The 24,564-nt window shown below is 37.3% G+C and overlaps 1 protein-coding gene and 1 pseudogene across 2 annotated transcripts in view; both read left to right on the forward strand.

Annotated features, from left to right (window-relative positions):
- Nucleotides 1-1,782, forward strand: part of PTPN4 (protein tyrosine phosphatase non-receptor type 4) — a 225,920-nt gene extending 224,138 nt beyond the window's left edge. For both annotated transcript variants that reach the window (XM_036742995.1, XM_036742994.1), the window contains exon 27: nucleotides 144-1,782. In XM_036742995.1, the coding sequence (XP_036598890.1) occupies nucleotides 144-218 (75 nt within the window). In that variant the 3' untranslated portion in view covers nucleotides 219-1,782. The remainder of the gene's footprint in view (nucleotides 1-143) is intronic.
- Nucleotides 826-22,179, forward strand: LOC118837059 (annotated as a pseudogene).
- Nucleotides 22,180-24,564: the final 2,385 nt, after the last annotated feature.

Below are 24,564 nucleotides of genomic sequence, written 5' to 3' on the forward strand. Positions count from 1 at the left end.
TCCTTTTGTGGTATTTGGTTTTGTTTTAATATTTTGTATTAGCCAAAAGATTGTATGGAATTAAGTTAATATTCTAACAAGAAAGCATGGCCTATATTATTGATACTACCGTTTTTTCTAACTGATTCCATCTTCTTTTTCAGAGTCAATACAGATTTGTTTGTGAAGCTATTTTGAAGGTTTATGAAGAAGGATTTATTAAACCTTTAAAGACATAGTTACATAAATAAGAGAGCAAAAGGGCTGGGATCTTTGTAGAAACATTCTTGTCCGTTATAACAGAACTGGCTGTATCCACCGTGCCACCATAATACTACTTACAGACAATGGCATCAGAGGACAATGAAGAATTGAGAAAAGACTTAGAAAATTCAGCACTGTTGCACTTTATGTTGAAACAAAAGTCAGTCTCTCAAACTCTATAACTCTTATGTTTGAAGACTTCATTTCATTCTTTGCTCCGAACAAAAAGAAAAAAGATGAATGAACTTAAATGGGTTCAGAGTAATTTATGAAATGTCATGGTAATGCTCATCCAGTCCTCTTCTGGTTGAATTGCTAAAAAAAACAAGGCTTGGAATTCTTACCATCCATGTTACGCACCTGCATCTTGGAAACAAAAGTAAACATCAGACATTAGCCACAGTCTTCTCCAGTGTTTCATATATTTACAGTGTACTGGTTCTTTTTTTTTTTAAGACATCAGCAATATTCTGAATATTAGCCAATACACTGCCTATTGATGTGGCACATTTTACCCAACACTCCCTGGAAATAAATCTGCTGGTTATTAGAAGATAAATGGAATTTTCTTTTGTTAGGAAGATGCCCATTTGCCAGCATCTTATAAAAAGTATAAATATGAACCTACAGAAAGCTTTGCAACGGATAACATGGCAGTCTCAGTCCATAGAATTGGTTTGTTTCAAGTCATGTAACTTCTCATACATAATGTAAATGAATGCATGCATTATGTCTTAACCCCTTAAGTGCCTTGAGACTTCCCAAATGGCTAATGAAAAGGCACTCATACAACCCTGTGGGGAAGGTATGTATAGTGTACATTCTCACCTTTTTATGCATTTTGAATGGGTCCCATTTTCTAATGGCATCTAGTATTGGAAGTATATAGTGATATAAGGGGTCGAGAAAATGCCATCCATTCCTTTTTACTCAATGCTTGTTTGTTCTTGTGAAAAACAAAGCTATTTTGCTTACTGAGTAAATAAGCAGTCTGCTGCTGTGAAATTATTTTAAAATGTGGCACATTCCTTTTGGGGGAGGGGTTTTCATTTCAATGAGAGCTACTAGCTTCTTCAGATTGGATGTTTGATTTTATCCCTGCTCTGTCTTCTGATGGAATACACTGATACCACAGACATAAATTTGTAACAATGACTTAGGAATTTTTTTTTCTTCCCATCCCCTACAAAAATGTACTTTTCAAAACTCATTTTGACTGATGTCACTTTATGTCCATATTGCTCTGTTTGGTTTGGTGTCTTTTAAGTAAGCAATGAAGCACTGTTGGTGTTTTTAGATTTTATTGCCCCTGTTTGCATGTGCTACTTACTTAAATTATATACCTATCAGGAGGAAGAGTTTTATCTCTCTATCTGATATAGTATCAGAGTTCATTTTGGTTGTGTATATGTTTATTTCCTTTTTTGTAGCCTGTGGGAAGAAAGAATTTTTAAAATTGTCCAGTTTGATATAAATAGGGATTTACTCACCTATTTTGAATGTGAGATGAAAAGATGATTTTATATATATATATGTATATGTATATACATATATTATGACTGAGAAGAGATACTATTTACAAATGGTTTTCTGAAGATTTGTGTATTGTCTTGATAAATTATGTAGAGCATAGATTCAAATGGACATTTTAGAATGCCATTTTTGGATGTTAAAAATGTTGCACACTGTGAGAGACTTCAGTATAATCTACACGAATAATTATAAGTTAATAGAAGTGTCAAATAATCAGGACCTGTGAGGTTTTACAGGAATTATAATAAATAGTAAAATTACATATAAACTGATAACTAACGGCAAATTCTGTTACTTGTGCCCAAATAACATATTCTCCCCAAAATGAACAACGAAGAAATATAGTCGGTCCTATTTTTAAAATCCTGTCCTCTACCAATCACAGATAAATGCAATGTAGATGCCTATATAATATCAATAGAAGTTGGTGAAAAGTGAAGAATTCAGACAGACAGATAATCTTGTCTATGTGATACCAAATAACTAGTTTAACTAATGTGTTCTTTCTGTTAAACTAAAAATTCAACCATTTGGTTTGGCGTTGTATACAAAAAACAGTGTGAAAACCAGACCAAGGAGGAGGAAATTGTATGATTATGAACATGTGCAAGTATTGTGATTAATATTTCTCACCATTGAGAGTTCTTCTTGAGCTATTGTTGTCAACTCTATTCATTGGTTTAATTTGAGTTCTTACACCTTCATTAGTGCCTATAAGTAAATGAAATGAAAGTAATGAATTGTCATAAATGTATTTAAATGTCTCACTCTTGCATTTCTTATCAGGGAATACCCTCAAGTTTATTTTTACATTTGTTGTGGAGGCCTAATATCCTCCTAGAGCTAACAAGTGTATTGTCCTTCAACAAAAGAATAACAAAGAGGATCCTAAAGCCATTTTCATGAATATACCTATTCTTTCCTCTTTCCTGAACATTTATGTAATTTTATCTAACTGAAACTTGTGGAATTTTTCAAAAATTTACTTTCAGGTCAAAAATTACTTCTAGTAATGGTACCTATTTTCAGGATAATTATTCTGATCACCATCCTTCCTAAGTAATATTTTTGTAAGGAAATGCCAAATCTTCTCCGATTGCCTAAACTACCACCATTCCCAAGAAGAAAATATTTCATTGCCATCTCTTAATTTGATGAATGGAAATCAGGATATTAAGAGCGTTGGTTTGTAATAGGAGAGAAAAGCCTACGATCTCTATTTTGTAGATTTTTTCCCCCATAGCACACTGGGTAGAGATTATATGGGTATAAAATAAATGTTCACAATAAGAGGTGAAACAGTATCTATTAGAATATGTGTGTATGTACACACATATGTGCACATACACACACAAATATACATTCAAGATAGATCATGGTAGATCAACAGAATTAAATTCCTTTCTAATGACCTGCCAATATAGCCAGTTAAAAAGAATGTTGATCCTCTTGATTAGGGGAACTCAAAGAAAATAATTGATTTTTTAATTGACTTTAATTTTATCAATGTTTTTATTAAGCCATTTCCTTGAAAAAGTTGTTTACTCAGAGTTATCAAGCTTTGATAGAAAAAGCTATTTTGCATGTATGCTGTCTACATATGTATTTCACAGTAGCTAATGTCAGTGATAGAGGTGGGAGTGAGCAATTAATTATAAGGTCATGTTTTTATTACGTGAGCAAATCCAGTGTGTTTAAACTAAAGCCCTCTGCTTAGACCTAGAAGTCATTTAATACAACCCCCTCATTTTCAAACAAGTAAATGGATGTCCCCAAAGGTAAAATAACCCATAAGCGAAGATTAGGAGAGGATTGAACTCAATTAGTAGGAAAACCAAGCCCTTGTCTTCAAACTTCTGGTCTAGTATTCTTTATGCCATTCCGCACCACCTTCTGATAACTAGAGAGACATCTTCATCCAGTGGAAAGAACACTGGCTTTGAAGTCCAAAAACCTGACTTTAAATCTTGTCTCTGATGCTTCTTGCCTGTGTAACTGTGGATATGTCACTTAAACTCCCTGGGCCTCAGTTTTCTTTTCCCTCATTAAAACAAGAAACTTGGACTAGACGCCTTCTTTGCACCCTATTCTAGCTGCCATCTTTTATGCTTAGGCATTTAATCTCTAACACTATGATCCTATGACTAATCATTTGTTCCTGCCAATCATTTATAATATGATTAAATTACACAAATGTTCGTGATTTGAAGTTTTTCGTTTCTTCCTGGGGGACCTATCCTCAGTCATTGTCTTCACTGGATGGTAGCTATAATGAAGTCATAGGATTTCGCTTAAGGGAACAAATAAGTATGCTTCAAAAGGCAGGTGCAAGCCTGACTCATTAATTTACTTATCTTACCTCCCTGCTGGGTTTATTTTAGCCTTTGTAAAGGCTACATACTTTACATACTTTATGAAAACTGGTTGACATTATAAGAAAATGGTGTGGGCTGTAATTTTATTATTACAGAGGGCTAATTTAATAAAGCACTTAAAGTCTACCATAAAGATTTAGAACATGTCCATTATAATAAAATAACTTGTGTTCATATCCTGCATATGGACTGGAATCAAAAAGGAAGCAAGAGTGTATTATAAGTGTATTATAAGAGTATACTACACAGCACCTGTATTTTGCATATCTAAATATTCTTATGTACCTTTGCCAAAGCAGTTTTGCGTTCACAAGAACCATTTATATCACAGTGATTCGGGGTTATATTTATAGGCAGTTTTATTGTTATAGGTGATATTTTTTTATTTTTATAGTTTATGTTAACCTGATTTTCGCCTATAACAATAAAAGCACTATTGGCCAAGTACGTTACAACAGTTACATGCTGGAACAGAAATCTGGTCAAATGACCAGTGTTTAAAAGTACAGTCGTCTTAATTTGACGCCAAAGTATTAGATGTCCATTCCTATCTGCTGTCTCACTAGTATACATTAAATCACCCTATTCATCAAAATGGCAGACTTTGATTTTTAATTTCTGTGGAATCTGCTTCAGCTCCATAGCCAGAATTTTGTAGAGGTTTTGCATAATAGCTTCTTATGTCGTTTCCATCAAATTAAACAGAAACTGATTACCACCAAATTCCAAGGCATCAATATGACAGCATGTCTAGTTTGTTGGATAGTTTGTTAACCTGTTGTGTTTTATAACCATATATTACTTGTTTTCTAAAATACACTTAGAATAACAGCTCAAATACCACAGCTTCATAGTCTAGTGAAAAATAGGGCAGCAGCAGCCTTGGAATGAGGAAGACTTGGGTTCAAGTCTACCTCTGACACATGCTGTGTATTTGACCACTGGCCAGTCACTTAACCTCTCAGTGCTCTAGGAAAATATCTAAAATTATATATTAGAATTCGTGTTTTGTTTCGATCTTTAAATTTCCAGACCAAAGCAGATTGTTTTGCTAGTTGCTTTTCATCATCTGCAATACGATCTCCTAGGTTTTCCTTTATTATAGAAGCATTGCATTTTTTTTAACAGCACTACACATATCCTTAATAATTCACTCTCACCAAATGCAAATGATGCTTCAGCAATAAATTAGATACTATTTCTTCTTGGTAAAGCTGATTTGATAAAGTTATTTTTAGTTTTTTTCTGGACTTTATTTTTGTAGCAGATTAAAATCCTTTGCAGTGTAGTGGTCAGAGAAGTTATTCTTTGAATAATTCATTATAATTAGATGACCTGAAAAATTATCTCCATCAACCCCATACTTTTGTGCAGTACTTAAGAAATGAAAAGAAATAATATAAAGTTGCCATGATTTAAGGCCATGGTTTTAGAAGAAAGTTCCAACAGTTATTTAAGCTCTTAAAAATATTTAAGAATTCCCAAGACAAATTTTTTAAAGATTTAAAATTCTTATCATACCATAAAAGCATTAATTAAACCTAGCTTTCTATCTGTTGTGGTATAAATGGCCTAAAAAGTGTAAATATATTTTTCTATAGACAAAAAGAAGATCAAAACTGCTAAAAAAAAATCTTACTTTAGGTATGAATTATTACTTCCTTAAAAAAGAAAAATGGTTTTTTTTGTATGTCATTCATGTTATAAAAGAACATGAATGTATCTTTCAGACATATAAGTAGTTAGAATTATGACTTGGGTTTTACAAATAGTTATTTTCATACCATTTCTTTTAAAAAAAAAAAAGGTGGCAGAGGGGGGAAAGGAAAAAAAAAGTAAAGTTTGTTACACTTCCCTTACACAAAATGCAGCTTAACATTAAGTGGTTTTCATTGTATTGTAAATAAGAGCAATATCATTGAAGTTTGTGACAGTGTATGATGTACAGATTTTTTTTTATTTGTTTTCCTTTTGGCTTTAGGATTGAAAACTCTTAAGGGCCATATATCATGTGTAAAAATTTTAGCATATTGTTTTTAAATGTAGAAGATTTGTGTTCTTGAACTCTGGAATATAGAGGGGGACGTGTATGTGAAGGAATTGAGAAAAGGAAGATATTTTCAAATATTTCCTGCTGTATTTTGTGTATTTTACATGAGGTGATATCTCAAGGGACTGTCACTAAGGCATCCAAAAATTCAGGCAAACATTTTGAGGGTTATCACTTTGGTTTAAGCCAGACAACAAATACACTGAATTTGAGCATAAGTGGAGTACACTGAAGCAATAAAGTGATTAGGTTTTTTAATTCTAGGAGTCATATACAGTCAAGACTATTTTGTCCAAATCATCACAACATACTGCTGGTTGCTTGTAATCCTAAAGGACTTACTAGCTCATCTGCAAAGAAACTAAAATATGAAACCAACTTTTTTGAATGATGATTTTGTGTAGTAATTCCTCTAGAAAATAGCAACCCATAGGTCATTTCTTGTCATTTTTACAGTTTAGAGGCTGAATTTTTATCCCTTCTCTGTGAAACATTCTTGTCTCTGTTCTTGCCATCCATCAACATCTCTCAGTTTTCTTCCAGCTGTTTTAATAATTGGGTTGACTTTGAACAATTAGGTTTCCTTGAGAGGGAAACACTCTAAATGTTTGTGGGGCTTATTTTTCCTTTGTCTTGGTTACAATTGTTCCTTTAAAAATTAAAGAGCTAGTATCAGGCTTCCCAGTCCTAGAATATTTGAAAAACACAGTGAATTATCCATTGTGTTTGCCATAAATGAAATGCTTCATTAATAAATGAAATCTTTCACCAAGAGGCACTTAGGAATAAGAGGATTCTCATTACGTTAGTTTAATTACAGAGAAGTATGTTTTAATTAGAGGCTCCCATCCCCAACATCAACATAGGGACCTTAGAAAATGAAAGATGCAGATTTAACAACCTGTTTAAAAGAGTGAGGATGAGTTGCAAACAACCATGTTTTTTAAGTGGAAAATTCAGGTTCCTTAAATCTCTGCACTCCTGGAAATGTTCAAGTTAATTAAGTTAATACTAGGCTAGAAGATTTATAAATGTTTTCTTAAGTTTCCTGGTATTCATTCATTTCTAATATTTCACCAGTAATTTTCGTCTCATAGGTGGGTTTGAAATTAGTGGTATCACATAGTTTTCTGTTTAGTAAACCAAATTTGAACATTCTGTTTCCTGTAAATTCAAAAGTAGCACTTTATATCATGCTTAACTACTGACTTTTTTTTTTTGGTTCAGGGGTGTGGATAAGGTGGGGAGAAGTAGAATTCTGGAAAAGGAATTTAATTAATCAGATGTAGCATTAAAAAAATTTATACCCAACTACAAATGCTTGACAATACCAATTTACAATTTATTGAATATCTCCAAAAGTCAACTGGTATAATCTTAGTTGTCCACCTTTCAGCAATTTATTTAATACAAAGACTGCAAAGGGATTCCCCTTGCTGAACTCTGGGTTCTCTCAGCTGCAAACAGGCTTTGTTTACTATGAACATTTCTGCTTTGCATTATTTTGACATTACATAAATACCTGGAAATATGTATTTTTTGTACTTGTAACTTATTTTAGGTTTTGATAACTAAAGATAAGTAGATAATGTACAACAGTACAATTAAGAAAAAAAAAGTCCTAACCCTTTTTACTCTTGAGGCACATGCCAAAAAATGGGGCGTAAGGGGTTAAAACAGTTTACATTAAGCTGTTTCATTTTCTGCTGTATGTTAGAACATATCTGCTACAAACAAAACAAACTGCCTGGCCCTACAGCATCAGGACGCTGCAGTTACCATCCGTGTTATCTTATCAAATAAGAAAAGCTAGTCTTTATTTTCTACAGTGTAGGCTTAATTTTGGGACAGATATTTCACTGTATATTTAACAGTGATCTCATTTTAAATAGTAATTTTTGAAAAGATTATTTGTGTGTAGAGAATGTTTAGAATTTTGGTTGGTTTTTTTTTTGTTGTTGTTGTTGTTTTGTTTTCCTGGTGCTAGCCTATGTGTAATAAAAAAAGAATCTCATCCATATCCTAATGCTAGTAGAAATTATTTCCTGATTACAATAAAGAGTTTCATGTTTCTTTTGCCCTTTTTATTTACCTGATTCCACTGAACTGGACATTGCCTAATGACTATCCCAAGTTTGTAAACTGATCATTTGAAAACTGAAATTAGTCCTGTGGATTTTTATATTAATTTTTAGATGACTTAATATTATTACCAAAAACTCCCCCCATACATATTTGTATTCAGAACTTATCAAATAAACTCCCTATGGCAAAAGAGCAAAGGGTTCAGCTGAAAAAAAAATGTATAAACTTGAATTTGGTCAACACTGGACAATATGAAATTGTCATTGTGCTTTTTTTCACTGCAGCTATTTACTGTATGCTTCAAAAGGGGCTTGTGTATTTTTATCTTCATCTCAGCAAAGATGAAAGCTCTTGCCATCAATACAACAAAATAATCTACAGAATACCAGCAGTTCCCAGGATGAAAATGCTAATTTTCATTAACCAATATTGTTTTAGTCTTAAGAAAAACTTCATTATATCACATGAGATGCTGTTAAACATTTTGTGGCTATATTTAATTTCTGTTGAGAAAGAGTTGTTTAGGTAAAACTTGAAAATAAATATAGTTGTAAAACTTAATTGTTCAATTGCAAAATAAAGATGTGCTTTAGAAATTTGAAGTTCAGACTTTGGGGGCAGTTATTTTGTGGGAGGTTTGAGGGTTATGATCTGGCAGTGTTGATAATCATTAGCTTTTTGTCCCTTGGATGGGATCATGAGGAAAGTATAAGTGTGAATTTGGTTCCTACTTGTTACTGGCCCGAGTGGTAGCTGAGTTTTAGGATGGGAGGGTAGTACAATAACCATTTAATTGGTAGGAGTCAGCACAGTGATTAGATACTTTGTCATAGGCATTGTTCAGCAGTAATTAGCATATTACTATGTACTTTTATTATATCAAATATATAATAGTATAAAGTTGGCAACATTTTTTGGTCTTGGTTCTGAAATAAAATATCCTACTGAGCATTCTATAATCCATGTAAGGAGCCCTGCTCCCTCTCCTGGCTACTTGATGAGCCTTCATTCTCACCACTGAAGAAGGAAACACAGAGCCCTCCTCTTCACTCTGATCATCAGCTCTACTCATTCCCAACAGCCATAGGCCCTTCCACCTCACCCCACCCATTTCAGCATAGGAAGAGTAGAAGTGCTCACACGTAGCTTGGTTGCTTGAACCAGGGAATCACCAAATACAGTTGGTCTGGTAAAATCCTTATCACCCTCTACATCTGCTCTCTTAAGAACCACCGGACCTTACCATTTGCCCAGCTCTTTACACCCTTCCCCTTCTGAATTATCTTGGTTATTTGAACTTTGGAATCAATATGTAACAGGACTAAATAAGGTGAAGAGAAAACTGGTAAAGGAATATAGTAAGGGAGATTTTTTTTAAGCTGAATTGTGAACAGAATAAATGAATAACAGACTCCCAAGAAAAAGAGGTTTGTTACTTGTCAGAGAAAGACTGACTGAGTTGTGTGCTTTGACCCAGGAACAGTAGTGCTAGCAAAGGAGCCACTGCTAGGCACTGAGGATTCCAAGAGGTGAATGAGTGCCTCCCAGGAAACAGCCTGTGCAGAAACAGAAAATGAAACATCCTATATGAGCAATGACAAGAGGGCCAGTTTTACTGGACTACAGTGCATGGCAAGGAATGCCACATAATTAGCCTGGCAAGGTAGGCTTTCAAAGCCAAAGAAATCTATAGATAACAAAGCCCTCAATCCTAGAGGCAATAGGGAGCCACTAGTTCACTATACAAAGAAGTGATACGGTCATCCCTGTTACTCTAGGAATATTCCTTTGACATTTGTGTAGAGGAAGGGACCAGGACAGAACCATCAGGACACTACTACAGTAATCCAGGAAAGCTAAACACTCATTGATGTTAAATTCAGATCATCCTCAGCAAGAAATGTGAGGAATTCTAATGAGGCTAAAGTCATATATCCTCTTCCATAAACAAAGATTTGCAACATTTATTCCATTTAACTTATTTGGAAATTTTGTAGACTAGAATAATGCTCACCACGGCTCCAGAACAAAAGAAAGAATATTAGCCTTTGGAGCCAGGAAGACCTGGGATTGATTCCCGTCTTTGACACTATTTGATCACAGTCAAGTCATTTTAGCATCCCTGAGATGGTAAGGAGACAGTCTCCTTACCTGTGAAACGTGGGTGAAAATAGCTATCTTATGGACTTTGCTGGGTGATACCTGTTGGCAAATTAACCTGCTTCTATCCCGTGATACATTAACTGAGCTAAGGATGGGGGGATGGGGAGGGGCAGGGGTAGAGAGAAAGATGAGGAACCAAACTCTTACCTTAAATATGTGAAATGCTTTGCAAACTGCTTAGCAAAAGGCTATATAAATGTCATTTTTAATAAAAAGGCAAATTTGATAACCTGGATGAAATCTCATTTTAAAAATCAAACTGGAACTTGGCAAAGATTTGGCCTGAGAAGCAAAGCCAGCTGTGTGCTGATAAATGTTTAACAACTTCTGGGTGAGGATCAGGGAATGGAATTGTACCTAGAACACTTTTTTTTTTTTTGGCTTTTTTTTGGCAGGGCAATTGGGGTTAAGTGACTTGCCCAAGGTCACGCAGCTAGTACATGTGTCAAGTGTCTGAGGCCGGATTTGAACTCAGGTCCTCCTGACTCCAGGGCCGGTGCTCTACTCACTGCGCCACCTAGCTGCCCCTAGAACACTTTTTTAAATTTAATCTGCATTACTAACATTTTCTCTATCACTTAAGTCTAGAAAACAAAACAAGTCAAGCCCTGATTTGTAGTGTTTGTCATAGTATAAAAGTTCACAATTGAAAATTTAGTCTACTGATTCAAGCTGGCTTGGATGGGGTGGAGAATTAAAATCATTCTTGTATGAAAAATTCAGTCCATTATTGTTTCTAGGGACATTTTTAGTTTTAGTGGTGGGCAATGCCACTGAATGACAATGAACCAAAGAAATATATTTCTAATGTTGAAATTTCATATATCTGCAACAGTTTGAATAGGAGAGATATTTAGGGCTTGTATGTCTTCCCACTGTGACTCAAATTTACACTCTATAAGTAACTTTGGTGTTCATGAAAAGCTATTGGTAAGTGGACTTAGATATATCAGGGGATCACAAAACATTCAAAGCTGGAAAGGACCTCAGAGATCTAATCCAATATCCTTATTTTTACAGATGAGAAAACTGAAGCCAAAAAAAGTTAAATGATTCACTGGAGTTCACACAAGTAGTAAGTGGCAGAACTAAGGGTGGTACATTGATTCCTATTTTAACCATTTCATAGAGCTTTCTGTGTAAAGTTCCATTCAGGGAGACTGTCAAAAAAGTTCTAATGCATAATCACACTATACCAAAGTGGGATTTGTGATTGTTAAGTTATGTAAAGTTACCAGTACAGTGAAATCTGTCCATTTTGAAAATGACCAAAATAAGCATGCACCGGAGTTGATTTACCCTGGACTATTTTTGTTTTCAGTGTCACTGGTTTTAATTTTTGTTCCATGATTTGTTGGTAAAGGATAGTTAGTGAATTATTGTTTTCTCTCTTAATCTCACATTCTTATAAGCTCTCACAGAGCTTTTGTACATGGCTAGATTCAAAACTCAGGAGCTCAAAAGAAACGTGAGATGTGCAAATTTAGAGATCTCTCCACTGCAAATGTTCATGTGAACTATCTGTGCCTGACCTTGGTAGAAGCTTCCAAGCTTGTATTGGTCTGATCAGTCACAGGCAGACACGCTGTACCTTGACCCTGACATGGTGATGTCATTTTGGTCAACAACAAGCTAGTGGTTCTGATTCGGTCCAAGTGATTTTTGTCAGGATTAATCAAATGAAACTTAAGGGGGTTTATGTTAAGAGTAGAAAAATTGCTCTGTAAATAGGGTGAAAGCAGGTTATCCCAAGCATGCTACAACCACCATCATAATATATGCATTAATCTCTAAAGAACTGTTCATTCTCTGCATTACCCAGAGACTAGAAGTTCAGCTGTGGCAACAAACTCTTGTTCAGGGCTTCATTTGAGGTCATCATTTCTTCACTGAATTAAAATTTAGATAATTGGCCAGGACCTGGAACTTAGAACAGCAGTCAGGAGAGGAAAGCTTGCAGGCTGGGTGAGCCACAGTACAATCAATACCTTGGGCCCACATGAACTAAAAGAGCTTAACCCTTCCTTAATAGGGACAGCTTAACAGTAGTTCTAGTCCTAGCAGATAGTAGCAAAAAGCATCAAGTCCTCTTTAGGCTAATTAGCTAAAAACCAGCAGATGAAGGTAGAGAGCCGCAACTCATTGGACACCACCACAGATATTTAACACAGATTCAGACTGTGCTGCTTAGCGGTAGGAAAATGATGACATCGTTACGGAATAGCTGCTGCTTTGCAAGGCAGTTTTTAATGGTGAACCGTCTCTCTTGTCCTAGCAACTGTTCAAGGGGAAAAAAACAAACTATATTAGCTGTCCTCTGATGCAGAATAATGAGACTGAGTATTTAAACAAGCATACCCAAACAAATCTATCCATCTGAATATAGTCACACTGCAAATAGACTCAGGGAACAAAATGAGATATTTTTTGACAGAGCCAATAAAAGCATTTGTTTTGCTTAACTATTCATATCTCTTACGAGGGTTTTCTGTTTTTTAAATGGGGGAGGATGAAGGTCAGAGACATAGAAAATTGATTTTTGTTCATTTTTTTTTAGTGAGTGTAGTCACTTAAATAGTCCCTATTTTTTTTTGGCCTTCCATGTATGTCTGAGCCATATAATTCATAGATGTAGAGCCTGAAGGGACCTCATCTAATCCAAATGAAGAAACTGAGACCCTGAGAAGTTAAGCAGCTTGGCCAAGATCACACAGGTAGTCGCAGAATCAGAATTCAGATTCTCTAACTCCAAATCCATTATTCCACGTGCCCCTTCACCCATATTCTCTGGCCATGCCCCTTCCTTCCAAGTACATTCCTCTTTACGCATCTTGTCAGCATGTGTACACTCTGCCTTTAGTTATGTTGGTAATTTATAGGAAAGTATTCCCCTGGTGGATAGGAGAATCTTTTCTCATCGCTTGATTGGTTATGCCATTTGTTTAAATGTCTCTAGCTTTTAACTAATGTGTCCTTGGTTGGCTTGGCAAAAATAATAATGTCTACAGTAGAGACTTAGGAGCTGTGCTTTCAAATGGACTCTGAATCACAAAGTGGCTTAACCTTAGATTTGAGGTCTATGTGTGAGGGTTATCCCATCCATGTTCCCATATAAGATAAGAGGATAGGAATAGGACTTTTTAAGCTTCAGGCAATACAGTGCTAGATCTAAAGGGGCCCTTCCTAATTCCAAGCCCACCCCATCCTCTCCCCTCATTCTTTTGATGAGACAATTGAGGGTCAGAGAGATTTAATAACTTCCTCAAGATCACACAGTGAAGTACTAAGCAGCAAAGCTAGGACTACAACCTACTGTCAATTTCCTGTCCTTGTCATTAATCTAGACTCTTCCAGCCCTAAAATTCTGCCTATGAACCCAAATATTCAGTATTCAGTAACACATAAGCATGTGCTAAGGACCACCCAATAACATTTTAAAATATAAATCTGTTATCCTATGAAAACTGACAACTGTATGGTCACAGCTCCCTGTTTCAGCCCTCTAACTGGAATGGTGCTATTAGAGTTAATTTCTCTGCTTCTTTCTCACCCCTATTTTCCTATCCCTTATCCCTGCTTCCCTATTCCTCTTCTTACGTCCTATATCTCTCTTTATTAGATATTTTAGAAAATGCTCTCACCTACGGATAATATGGCAGTCACCCGCTAGTATCATATTGGTTCTTTGTCTTTGATGATTTATAGAGGGGTTCTGGGCCTTCAGCTGGAGCATGGATACCCACTATGTACTACGCATGGCAGGCATGGAGGCCAGATACCAAGACTGTCCCTGCTAACAGCTATTCTCCCCTTTCCCTTGTGAACAGCAATAAAGTTGATTAAAGCTATTTCTGTGTGGAATGATGCTTTTCATCTGGATTCCCCTGCACTACAAAACCTTAATTTTCTGCAGAACAGCAGCTATAATTGTGATATCTCCATCTGACAACACTGTCCTACTCAAATTCCATCCTTACAAGTAAGAATTCGTCAGTGGAGGTGGCCTGGTGACTCTAGGGGTCGGCTACCTTTCTCACCTTTTTATCTGGGTCTAAAAGCTGGGAGTCTAGAGCTCAGGATCGGGCATCAGACAACCTGGGTTTATTTAATTCCTCACCCTAGCACTTACCACCTGTATCACTTTGGGCACGACCTTTCTTGGCCTTTCCTCATTTGTAAAAAATAGGAAGGCTGTGGACTAGGTGGCCAGTAAGGTCCCTTTTCAGCTCCAAAATTAGGATCCTATTATCTTTTGTTTACAGCCTTCCTTGACCTTCCAGCAGTGAGATAATCTAAGTTTTAGTACTATCCCCAGAGCCTGAATAGGACAATGTTGAATCTCTTTTTGCCACAAGGAGGAGCTGCAGTATTTCAACCTAAATGTGAACCAAAAAGTCTTAAAGCCATCTGTCAGTACTGCCGGGACCTTCTCTCTTTAAATGTTAGGTTTCTTTTCCTGATTTGAAGTTTAGAACTACTTCTTTCCTCACAATCCTTCAAGGGAAAAAACCAAAATATGTTAGTTTTCTAATGCAGAGCAATAAGACTGATCTTTTAAGCAAAGATACTTAGAACAAATCTATCCAAATGAATGTAGAGTCCTCTTCCAAATAGTCCCCTTGGAGGCTATGCACTTTTCCCTCTAGGGCTACCATTGCTTACACTGTTTTGGGAATGCCTCTTTGGAAACAACCTGAAGGTCAATTGATGAGCCACATAATATTCACTTTTACTAATTTTTGGTTTTAGATTAAAAATAAAACCCCCAGGTTTTATTTTTCTTATTTTCTCAAGGTGGAACGTGTGGAATAGGAGAGAGAGAAAGCAGATTTTCATTGATTAAAATATATTTAATTAAAAAAAAAACTCACAATATTCCCCAGCTTGGTAACTTAGCAGCTTGTTCATACAACTTGACCTCAGATTTTTTTTATTGTTTCCAAAATATCAAATCGTACTTGAAAGGGTAAAAGTTTGCCATGATGAATGATCTGACAGTATCACTGAAAACATCAGAAAGGTGTTTTGCAGGTCATCCCAAGAGGAGTTTCAAACCACTTTGAGATTTAATAATCTCTTGCTACAGCAAGTTCAAGCCCTCAGGTTTCTGCTTTGAGATCAACCCTTCAAAAGTGTTAGTCCTGGAAGGTTTGTTTAAAAAAAAAAAAGTGTCATCACTTTGGGTGCCTTGCATATGATAGGCATGCTATCAATAATGATTGGTTGATTAATTGGTTAATCAATTAATTGGTTAAAGATCATATAACTATAATGCGTGAAGCTACCTAGTTCTGACAGGTCTATCAGCTTTGTCAACACGAAGCCTTCCTTCTGGTCTGAAGTCATTCTCACTTGCACAGCTAAGAACTAAACCTTGGAAGCAAAACCAGGACACGTTTTTGGGATATTTGATGTCTAAAATACCCTACTAGATACATAGCTTGAGAAGGCTCCATCTGTAGCCCTGAGTTAGAGCAAAGCCAGGGGTAGTGTCTCCAAGTGCTTCCTAAAACAGATTTGAATGTAATGGGGAAATGTTTAACTAAATAAATAAATATTCAATAAAATATAGATAATATCCATTTGAAAACAAGTATATATATGGGGCTATAGGATCTGTACGTATAGATTAGTGACCCTCATTTCTATTTGAGTTTGAAATCCCTAATCTGGTTCAGCCCTTGGCATTTTGCAGATAAGGCCCAAACTTGCTCAGCATCATATAGTTAGTCAGCAAAGAGGTCTTTTACGACTTGCTGCCTCCTATGCAGTAGTAAGGCTGTAGTTTCCAGTGTTGTCAAGGGACAGAATAACAATATGTGTCCCCACCCAAATCCCGTCTGAACATCCCTCTTCAAAATACTGTCCCTTTCATCTGATTTTATCATTGTGTGGTTCGTCCTTTGTTCTCGAAGAGGGCCACAGCATCAGGTTGATGTCAGGTTCACTTGCAATTGGCTTTGATTGGAGAGAGGGAGGCCTGTGCAAAGTCACCAGCCTCACTTTCTTCTCCAGAGCCATCTGGGTCCAGTGCCCTGATATGGATCAAGACGACTGGAGATGGCCCAGGATGCAGTGGGAGACTTTGGTCTTTTTAAGCTGAAGTCTTTTCTAGTTCTCACTTTGAGTGAGGCAATGCCCATTCAGTGAATAGGCCTCTTTAAGAAATGAGCCAAGGGATGGCTCCTTTAATAAAAAAAAAAAGAAAGAAAGAAAGAAAAGAAAAGAAAAAAAATCACACTGGGAGGGGAAGATCCTCTGGGTTGCTGACCAAAAGAGAAACAGTTACTATTAACATGCACTCTGAGCCTGCAGGGCCCCAAAAATAACCATTAAGCGGTGCTTGGGCAGGGCAGAGAGCTATTCTTACCCAGTCAATGAGATCCAGAATGAATTGGGATTAAGGCTTTGTTTCTGAGAAAGAAATCTAGACAGTAAACTCTAAGTAAACACAGCAAATAGGAGAGGGGAGGGGAAGGGAGGGGAAGGGAAAGGAAGGAGAAGATCCCAATTCACTCTGCCTTGCATTCATTGGACAAGAATAGGGCCCTGCCCTGCCCAAGCACCACTTAATGATTATTTTGGGGGCCCTCCTGGCTCAAAGTGAATGTCAAGAGTGATTGTTTCTCTTTTAGCCAGCAACCCTGAAGGTCTTCCCTTCCCAGTTTGATTTTTTTTTTTATTAAATGGACCATCCCTTGACTCACTTCTCATGTCCTATTCACTGAATGGGCATTACCTCACTAAAAGTAACAGCTAGAAAAGACCTTAGCTTAAAAAGGCCAAGTCTCCCACTGCATCCTGAGCCATCTCCAGTCGTCCTGATCCATATCAGGGCACTGGACCCAGATGGCTCTGGAGGAGAAAGTGAGGCTGGTGACCTTGCAACAGCCCTCCCTCACCCAGATCAAAGTCAACTACAAGTCATGTGATCATTCCCTGATGCCATGGTTTGAAAACTAAGGACAAACCACAACATAAATGCAGAGCTGACCATAGCATTTCCATACTCAATAAATTCCAGGGGTTTCCTATTTCCTCTAGGATAAAATATAACTTCTTCACTTAGCTTTGAAATCTGTCTTTCCAACTTCATTGCACATCACTGTCCTTTCCATGCTGCCATCCCATCAGAATGACCTTCTCTGTGATCTCTGATCCCTCCTGGTGACTATCCCCCAGGCCAGGAATTCACCCCTTCTTCTTCCTTTGAAATGCGACTCAAGCATCACCTTCTATATGAACCCTTTCCTTAATCCCTTCAATTACCAGTGCCCTTTTCCTCACACTGCCTGTATTAGAGGCAGCTAGGTGGCACAATGGATAAAACCCCGGGGGCCTAGAGTCAGGACTCGAGTTCAAATATGGCCCTAGACCTTCGTTCACACAGCTGGGGAAGTCACTTAACAGCTGTCTACCTCAGTTTCTTCAGCTGTAAGATAGGGATAATAATAGCATCTACCTCCTAGGGTTGTTGTGAGACTGAAATGAAATAAGATTTGTAGAGCACACAGTAGGTGCTTAAGGAAATGCTTATTTCCTTCCTTGCACTTAAAGACTTTGTATTTCTTCTCCTTACATTCTATATATATTTATTTATAAATGTCCTACTCTATCCCTCATTAGAATATAACCTCCTTGCAAGTAAGGATGGTTACATTTATTGTATTTCTATCCTCAGCACCTACCGGGGTTCCTGGAACATAGTAAGTGTTTAATAAATATTTGTTGTTATAACTGAATGGCTGAAAAGCATTTATTAAGTGCTTACTGTGTCTTAGCACTACAGACACGATTAGCAAGACAGCCATAGTTGTCAAAGAGTTCATGCTCTAATTGGGGGAGACAACACATAGAAGAGGTCAGACGGCAAGACCCACAAGTCCAAAAGCAATACAAGTGGCAAGCCCTGTGAATCCCTGGAGGGGAGGGCACTGGCAAGTCAAGTAGCAGTACCCGGGAATCTGGAGGGTGTAACAATAGGGCAATGATAGCAAGGAAGATAAGGAGACCTAAAGGTCTTGTATCTTGCTAGAAGGACTGATGGGTACAGGAAGAGTAGGGGTAAGCAGCTGGACAGGTGGGAATGGGCCTAAGGACCTATGCGGAATGGGGATTCTTGGTTCCCTTCGTCAGGGTGGTACGGACAGGGGCAGGGATCAGCATCACTTCACATAAATCAAGTTGATCTCTGTCTTTCAGTATCCAGACTTGCTAACTGTCCTAAAGTCATTTTATATGTTTTGGATACCCAGAGAGATCTCAAGACAGGGCGTCTTTTTACCAGAGTCATCCTTTTTTTTTCAGATCTCCCCTTACAGAAACTAGCCACTTAAGTGCTGGTTGGTTACATTTAATTTTGTTAATTATAGGCAGCCAAGTGTTGTAGTGGACACGGCACTGGGCTCGGAGTCAGAAAACCCTGACTTTGAATTCTGCCTCAGTCACCCTCTAGCTGTATAATCTTGGACAAATTACACAACCTCTCTCAACCTCAGTTCCCTCATTTGGAAAATGGGGATGATAACAGCACCTACTTTGGGGTTATGGGGATCAGATAGATTATATATGTAACCAACTTTGTAAACCCTGAAGCATTACATAAATGCAGGAATTATTATTAATAATCTCCCGTATAAAAATCAAAGTGGTGATACTGATGAAATTACCCGATTTAACTTACCAGTTTTAACAACCAGATGAAAAGTGGACCCAAGAGAAGAAATGCCTCCTCTCCCCTTTCCCAAATACTTTTTCTTAGCAGTAATGTTGATCCTAGGAACATGCTGGGGTTGGGCCTTCCAAATTAAGATGTGAAAATCCTATCATTGGAGGTCTGTTACTGGAGATAAGAACCTTGATTTAGGAATGTGTTATGCTCCAGATAGAGATTGGACTAAGTAACCTCAAACTGTCTTCCAGTTTTGAGATTCTAGAATTTCCAGGTGACCCTCTGCTTGAAATCCATAGATTATATGATTAAACTTGAAAGAAAGCACAAGAATGTGGGGCTCTTAGTATCTCCCCTCCTGCTTTTCTTTCCCTAGGCTTACCCCTTCTTTAATGGGTGTATCTGATACTTGACTAACATTTTAGTGGGAATTGATTTAACATGTTTCCTCCAACCCTTACAGGAGTATTTAGTACAACTGCACTGAGAGGTTGGGATAAATCTCAAATGACAGAATTTCAGACACTGTAGCATATAGGAGAGTGCTCCCTCCATTACACTAACTTGTTGCCCCATTGGGGGAAGGTAGAAGTTAATTTTAGTGGGGTGTTGTCACACCAACCAAATAAGGCCATAAAGATCAGGAAAGTTAAAAGATGTAAAGCTGGAGTAGAACCTAATGTAACAACAATTCAGCTAGCAGCTGTTGTGGGGTGAAAGACCAACACAAGTCCAACAACAAGAACTCTGCCAACACAGGTTCTTTTGATCTGCTTTACTAAGGAAAGTAGCGTTAAGGGGTTAACAATCTTACTTTAATCCAACATACATATATAAACTCACTTGGTTCAGGAGGAAAAGCCAGCAACCCGAACTTCAGAGCAAATACAAACAAATTATAAACATACACAATATAAACAGACCAAATCACAATTCATAGTTACCAAAAAGGATTAACATCTGAGTTCATGAGCCAGGGAGCTCTTATCAATGACTCGCCCAGAGTCAGGCACCGCTCCTCCAGTGGCTCAGAGCCCGAAGGGAGAAGCCAACCAATGGGTTTATATATCTTGTTCAGGGTCAAGGGTCAAAGGGGGGTCACACATGCGACTCACCCACGTGACCTAAAAGCAAATGTGACTTAAACCCCCGTGGTCTAAAAGCCTCTGATGTCACAAACATGTCACTCAAACCCACGTAAATTAGGCTTTCCCTTGAGGCAAGGAGGTCATCAAGGACTCCTAATTTAATCAAGGAAACAAAGGCCAAACTCTTCAAGGGCACTTGGTTGAATAAGTGCTAAAAGCCCACCTTAATTACCAATACACATAGAAATCATCCAGTCTAAGAGTTCTTAACTTCTTTTAATTTCTCACTTTGGCAGTCTGGTGAAACCAACGGACCCCTTCTCAGAATAATGTTTTTAAATTCATAAAATAAAATACAGAGGTTTATAGGGGAAACCAATTATATAGAAATACAATTATCAAAATATATTTTCTTTAAATACAAGTTTGTAGACCCAAAGTTAAGCACCCTTGTTGTTGTCTAACACTTTTTTGAAAGAGGAAACTAAGGAGTCGTCATGTGAGGTAATTTCCCTAAGTTCCCACAAGAAATAACCAGTTGAGTTCTTTCTAGGGGTGATCTGGACCTGTGCAAAGATGAAGCCCAAACATCTATCTCTTTCCCAGATACTGCCAGAAACTCATCTAAATAGATGATGAGCAAAAGCTCCAGACCTTTTATAATAAACAGATGGCCACTGATGTCTCTGCTGATGCTCTGTGTGAAGAATGGAAAGGTTATATGGTCTGGTATTAGTGGTGAGAAGGACAGAAAAGATTTGCAGGGCATTGTTTTTTTTTTAGTTTAATATTTATTCTCTCCCCACCCCTCAATTACATGTAAAAACAATTTCAACATTCTTCTTTTCAAATTTTGAGTTCTAAATTATCTCCCTCCTTTCCTTTCCCTCCCCCCTCACTGAGAAAGCAATTAACCTGACACAGTTTATACATGTGCGGTGATGCAAAACACATTTCCATGTAAGTCATACTGTGAAAGAAAACAGACAACCTACTCCCAAAATAAATAAAGTAACGAAAAAGTATCTTTGATCTGCATTCAGGCTTCACCAGTTCTTTCTCTGGAGATGGACAGTACCTTTTATCTTAAGTCCCTCAGAATTGTCCTAGATCATTGTATTGCTGAGAATGGGTAAATTATTCATCATACAATATTATTGTTACAGTATACAACGCTCTCCTGGTTCTGCTCAATTCACTTTGCATCAGTTCATGTGAGTCTTCAGGTTTTTCTGAGAGCATCCTGCTCATCATTTCTTATAGCACAATAGTATTGCATTACATTCATATATCACAACTTGTTCAGCCATTCCCCAATTGATGGGCATCCACTCAATTTCCAATTCTTTGCCACCACTAAAGGAGCTGCTATAAATATTTTTGTACATATTTTTGCTTTTTATCTCTCTGGGATAGAAACTTAGTGGTGGTATTGCTGGGTCAATTTATGGATGTGACTCTTTACTTCTCATTAAGGGCCATTCTTGCTATCACCCTACGCAAACCAGAAAAAAATAAAAACATAAATCTGTTCAGGGTCGTATTACGGAAGCCAATCCAGGTAGTCTCAATTTGGAAGCTGTGGAGAAGGGTAAGAAAGATACACCTGAATTCAAAGATACTACTATGCCTTGTCACATGGGATTAGTAGAATCTGAAAACTTTCCAACTTGTACAAAGAAGTCCACAGTATATCATGAGAAAGCCTCTAAATGAAGAAGATAAGAAACCCAGGAACAAGCATCCTAAAATTTATCTGGTGATCCACCATGTTCTGTTGCCCAAGCATAGTAATCGCTCTAAAGAAGCCACTCTCCCAGAAGAACAAGGAAGAAGCAGCAGAATGTGGTAAGGCTTTGTTCAAGTGAATTAAAGAGGCTAAAGAAAAATGTCAGGAAGAGACTGCTAAGAGACATAGCCTTGTCTTCACTAAGAGATAACACCTTTAAATCTGAATGTAGCCAAAAATAAAATTTCTAAATGTGTTAGAAAAATAACTTTTGTTTAAAAAAAAGAAGGCACAGTTCCAGTATTTATCCAAACTTGGACCCCCTGACACCAAATACAGTGTTCTTTCCCCTGCACCATGCTTGATTAAGACCAAACAGCATCCTGAGAGAAGCCAGACTTCTCTGAACTGTCCCAGGACCTTCCATATGAATCATTCAAGTGCTTTTTGCCACTAAAGTCAAACAGAAAGCTAATGTAGCCAAAGGAGTATGATAAAATATCCAATGATTTTCTTCTTAAAAGGATTTCCTGACAGATGTGTTTAACATTTTAGATCTCATTTTGTCAACCTATCTCCCTCATTAAACTCATCCTCTGAAGCTTTGTGTTGGTGAAAGGTTTTTTATTTTATTTTATTAAAGTTTTATTGAGGTTTTTTTTTTAAATATCACAATCATTTCCATATTCTTCTCCATCCCACTCCCACCCTGACCCAATGAGCCTTCCTTTAGAACAAAGAAAAAGCGTTAAGCAAAACCATTTGACAACCGATGATTGTGTTTGACAAAATAGAGAGCACCCCACACCCATAATCCCCCCAGCTCTCCAGGGAAAGGAAGCTGATACATCCCCTCTTCTCTTTTCCAGGGCCAGGACTTGTCATCACACGCTTCAAATCCATACATCCTATTGCTCGTGGGATACCTCGCTATCTCCATTTACCCTGCTTTGTGACCATCTCTTCCCATGTTTCCTCTTCCTCTCATCCCCCCTCCTCACACCCTTTTCCATCTCTTCCTCTGGGGACAATAACCAAATCAACATCAGGTTAAGACATTTGCCAAATAACTTAATGGGAAGACAGTTGAAAGGTCAAAGAAGTAATGCCTGCGGAAAGTGCTTTGAAAATTTAAGGAGCTATACAACTAGGTGGTGATGCAATCATATCCTACCTCGTGATTGCTTAAGGGTTAACAAGGTTTCTGAGTCCTGGAGTCACTGGCACCTTGAAGAATATTATAAATACCATTAAGCAATGCTTTCCCCTCCTCTTTAGAGCTAGTCCGTGTCTACCTCCCAATTGGCAAGGCTCTAAAACATCTCAGAAGAAAGGAAGCAAGCATTTATTATCTATTGTGTGCCAGCCCCCCTGCTGTGTACTGGGGACATAAAAATAAAAACGAGACCCTGCCCTCAAAGAACTTACATTCTAATAGGGATGACAGTACATTGAGGAGGGGGATCAGAGTAGGGAAGCTTTGTCTGGGAAGTCAAAGGAATGATGAATGGAGCCATACCACAGTTCATTGTTAATGGTCTTTCCAGAAGTAATGACCATGGGAAGGAAGTCAAGCCTTAGGTATGTAGCTTGGGTCACTCCTTCCCCATTAAGGGATAATAATCAGGAGCACAGTTTGAACCTAAAATTATTTCCCTAGACTAAAAATATGGAGGAATGGCTAGATATAATTATAACCCAGTACCCTTTCTCTAAGGAGAGCAGGGTGACCAGGCTCAGTTCCTAAGCTCCTATTTCTCCCCACATAGAAATCAAAATCTTCCTTGGAGAAGAGTGGGCAGAGGAGACTAGGATAACTTTCAACACCTCCCTTCAAGCCACATCTAGACAGACCCTTGTGGACACATTTAAACTGCAAGGGCAACACACATACACCCTACACTGTGATTACAGTTCATTCCATGAATTTGGCACTAAAGTGAGGAAGAAGAAAGAGAGCTGAGAAAACAGTAGGAGAGAAGAAAGAAATAAAAAGGGAAAGAAAGCAACTCACGATAAAGTAGAGAGAAACTTGATACTCAGGTGACTGTAGCCCTGGGAAAAATTAAGAGATAGGAGTATTTTTTCCTGGACTCCATCCCACCCCATCTGGCAGTCCCTTCCCACATTTTCAAAGCTTAAGTACTCAGTAAGTTGGAGAACATTTGATAAACTGATTTCTCTTTAAAAATAGTTTGTAAATACTTTATATTTTCTATTTAGGTGCATTTCAATCAATGATTTGCTTATGGCAAAATTTCGGGCATTGTGACAGACTTGGCATGAAAGCATTGAGGGTGAGAAGTCCCTTCTGTGTTCTTCAGATTCATAAACCTAATTCTATTTAATCTCTTTTTCTATCTTAATCCCTTCTAGGGCCTTAGGTTGTCAATCTATAGGGTAAAAGTCTAAACCAATCAAGTTTAAGTGCCTACTATGTGCTAGTTATTGGATTCACAAAAACAAAAATTAAAACATTCTATTTCCTGCTATCAGAGGAAACAATATATACTGACTATAGATGAAATATGTTATGGGAGTTTGAAATGTAATAAAAATAAAAAAAATAAAATTATACAATGTCTATCACTTTCTATGGACCATTTTCCCCTTCTGTTTTCTAGTGT

This window comes from Trichosurus vulpecula, chromosome 2 (assembly GCF_011100635.1).
Source record: "Trichosurus vulpecula isolate mTriVul1 chromosome 2, mTriVul1.pri, whole genome shotgun sequence".
Taxonomy (NCBI): domain Eukaryota; kingdom Metazoa; phylum Chordata; class Mammalia; order Diprotodontia; family Phalangeridae; genus Trichosurus; species Trichosurus vulpecula.